General features: G+C 39.0%; 1 protein-coding gene across 1 annotated transcript; it reads left to right on the top strand.

Annotated features, from left to right (window-relative positions):
- Positions 1–459: 459 nt before the first annotated feature.
- On the top strand, positions 460–2,246 carry LOC120082488 (uncharacterized). Its single transcript, XM_039037678.2, has one exon. It carries the CDS (start codon positions 736–738, stop codon positions 2,062–2,064), a length of 1,329 nt encoding a protein of 442 aa, XP_038893606.1. The 5' UTR covers positions 460–735; the 3' UTR covers positions 2,065–2,246.
- Positions 2,247–2,648: the final 402 nt, after the last annotated feature.

Raw genomic sequence — 2,648 nt, 5'->3', positions numbered from 1 at the left:
AAAAAGAATATCATCCTTGATTACCTTGAATCATTCCTAACTAATCAGAGTAATTTGAATCGCAAGGATGATCAAAACAAAGTCTTCACTAGTACAAATTTGATAATGTGCATGTTTTCTTTCATTTCCTCCTACCCGTTGTCTTCAAAATTATGATCCAAATATCAATGTGGCTCTAATCCTCGACGCGTCTCATTTTTTGTATATTTAACTAAAACAACTTATTAACACGCTCAACCACTAACGTAGAACTTGGTTAAAACATTTAAGTCATTTATAAATATAAATTAGAAAAACAGTAAGTTTAAGAGTAACTTTTTGGAAAACTAAGGATGGTAATAGTGTTTTACATTCACATTCTCGAGAGTTTGGTATTTTAGAAAGTTTATTTTTCACACAAAGTAGAGAATTTCGGTGTAGTTTTAACAATTCAGGCAAAAATATATTAAAAGACATTATGTTCAAATATAAAAGGACCCCAAAGTGCCAAAATCTGAGATTTGGATACCAATGATTCTCCATTTGGAAGAAAAATCCAAATTTCCCTTGTCGTCAATAATAATTCGAAAAAGACAATTTCTTTAACCCTTCTCCATCAACAATAACAGTCTCTGTTCTTCTTGCCGTTTCTTGCTCTCCTGTTTTGGAATTTCCATCTCCATTTCTCGCCGATTCGCCGTCTAATTGCAATTCCCTCCGCCGGAATTGCATTTTTCCGGTTCTTGTTCCAGAATCATGCCTCTTCTTCCATGGAAGACCACAAGGGCTTCTCGAATCTCCCAAATCGTCGCTGACCTTCAGTCGCCGAAGCGCGGCGGTTCGCTTGTTGTCGAGACTGGATTTCCAACCTCTGTTGTTGATCTATTCGTCAAGCACCGCGATCGACTGAGGAAGCATTCGGCGAGAAGGAAGTTGAAGAAGAAGTTATCCAAGAATGAATTTCACGACTCAATCGCTCAACTGTCTTCTTCTACTCCTCAATCGCATCCTTCCGAAATCAATTCTAGTGGTTCTTTAGGCAGTTGCGTCTTGCGCGGTAACCTAGAAATTGAGGACTTGAAGGTCTTGGATGAAGCTCGAGAATGTCGCGATCGTGGTTGCGAATTGATCCAGGATCGGACTGAGATGTGCGTTGTCGGTGGCGATGGGGCGGGCGGGAACGGCGTATGTTTGTTCGTGTTGAAGATTTTTGTGGTTGCGGTTTTGGCGTTAAGTGCCAAGAAGCTTGTGGTTGGAATTACTCTATATGCTTTTCTACTTTTTCTTCTGGAATTTGTCGGTGAACGTGCGGTTCGCTTCTTGAAACCGTGCACTCATGGCAAGGTGGCTCTGAGATTCTTGATCCAAAAGGTATCGAAGCATCTCTGGATTGGAAAGGATGATCTAGTGACTCAAGACTCGAGAAATTGCGAAGGAGAACCTGTTACGGAAGTTCCGCTCGATGCTTTTCTGAACGAATCGCAGTTAAGTTCTTCAATCGAAGAAATCCAACTCGTGGAACCGGAGTTCGACGCCGGTGTAACGCCTAAGGGAGTTGAAGATGAAAAGCGCCGTCTCGATTTTCTTGGAGATGAGAAGGAAAACAAAGATGGAGGGGATCTTCAAGTGTGTGAAAATCAACGTGGAATTCGAAGGAAACAAAACCGGAGGATGTTTGAGAAACTCGTGCGTAGGAAATCAAGTAATCAAGCGATCGAGAAGAAGAACAACCCAGAGGAATTGGAGTTCAGAAGTGACAGATTGGACAAGGATTCCATTGAAGAACAAGAGAATGAAACCCTAGAAAAAGAACAAGACCAAGATCGAGAAATCAGAAGCATTTTCTGCGAAGATGAACAGCAACGGCTGGCAATGGAAGCTGCAGAGTCGTGTGAAGTTCATGGAATCGAAAGAGAAGGGAGTTTGAGTTACGCAATTCTGGTTCTGATTGTTCTTGCTGGGTTGTTCGGAGGTCGGTTTCTGGCGGTGGTGCTAACAACCGCATGCTGTTTCATGATCAAATTGAACGAAATTGCAAGGAGAAAGTCTCTGAATCCGCCATTAAAGGTCAGTAGTGTTTGTTAAGAAAGAACATCATCCTCATCTTTCATCTCTTATTATACAAATGCTGTGTTTGTCTGTTCAAAGTAGTTTAGTTGAAAGTGAAAATGGTTCCCACGGAAGTTGAAAAATTCAACTGGGGTTTTTTGTACCAAATGATATAGAATTACGTATTCAAAGTTTTTAGTGCACATTGTTGGATCAAATGCTTTATCTTTGGATGATACCCTCTTCAGTTAATGTCTTCTTTATAAAGGAGATTCAAATTTCAAAACAAAGATTTGACCCTTTGAATTATGTTTAGTTAGCCTTCGAGGTGACTTTGTTAAGCACTATATATATACATATACAATGGAATCTCCATAAATTAGGTATTTGTCTTCATTGAGTTACTTTCTGTGATCCTCACTGACCACTGTCAAGTTGTGGCGGTGCAACATATTATATGATGTAAGAGTTTGTGCTTTTGGAACTTGCAAAATAGAGTTTTCGTACTTTACATAAAAAAATAAAAAAACTTTTATTCAAATATTCGGTTTAATTTTGTATTTTCAATTTTGGTTTATTTTGATACTTGAATCTTAAAAAATTGATTATTTTAATCCCTT

The sequence above is a fragment of the Benincasa hispida genome, chromosome 8 (genome assembly GCF_027475165.1).
Source record: "Benincasa hispida cultivar pf3 chromosome 8, pf3_genome.v1.1, whole genome shotgun sequence".
Taxonomy (NCBI): Eukaryota; Viridiplantae; Streptophyta; class Magnoliopsida; order Cucurbitales; family Cucurbitaceae; genus Benincasa; species Benincasa hispida.
Note: the sequence above shows the minus strand (reverse complement) of the source record. Positions and strands in the feature narration are given on the sequence as shown.

Coding starts and splice junctions, on each gene's coding strand:
- LOC120082488 (XM_039037678.2), top strand. CDS start 736: ATGCCTCTTCTTCCATGGAAGACCACAAGGGCTTCTCGAATCTCCCAA.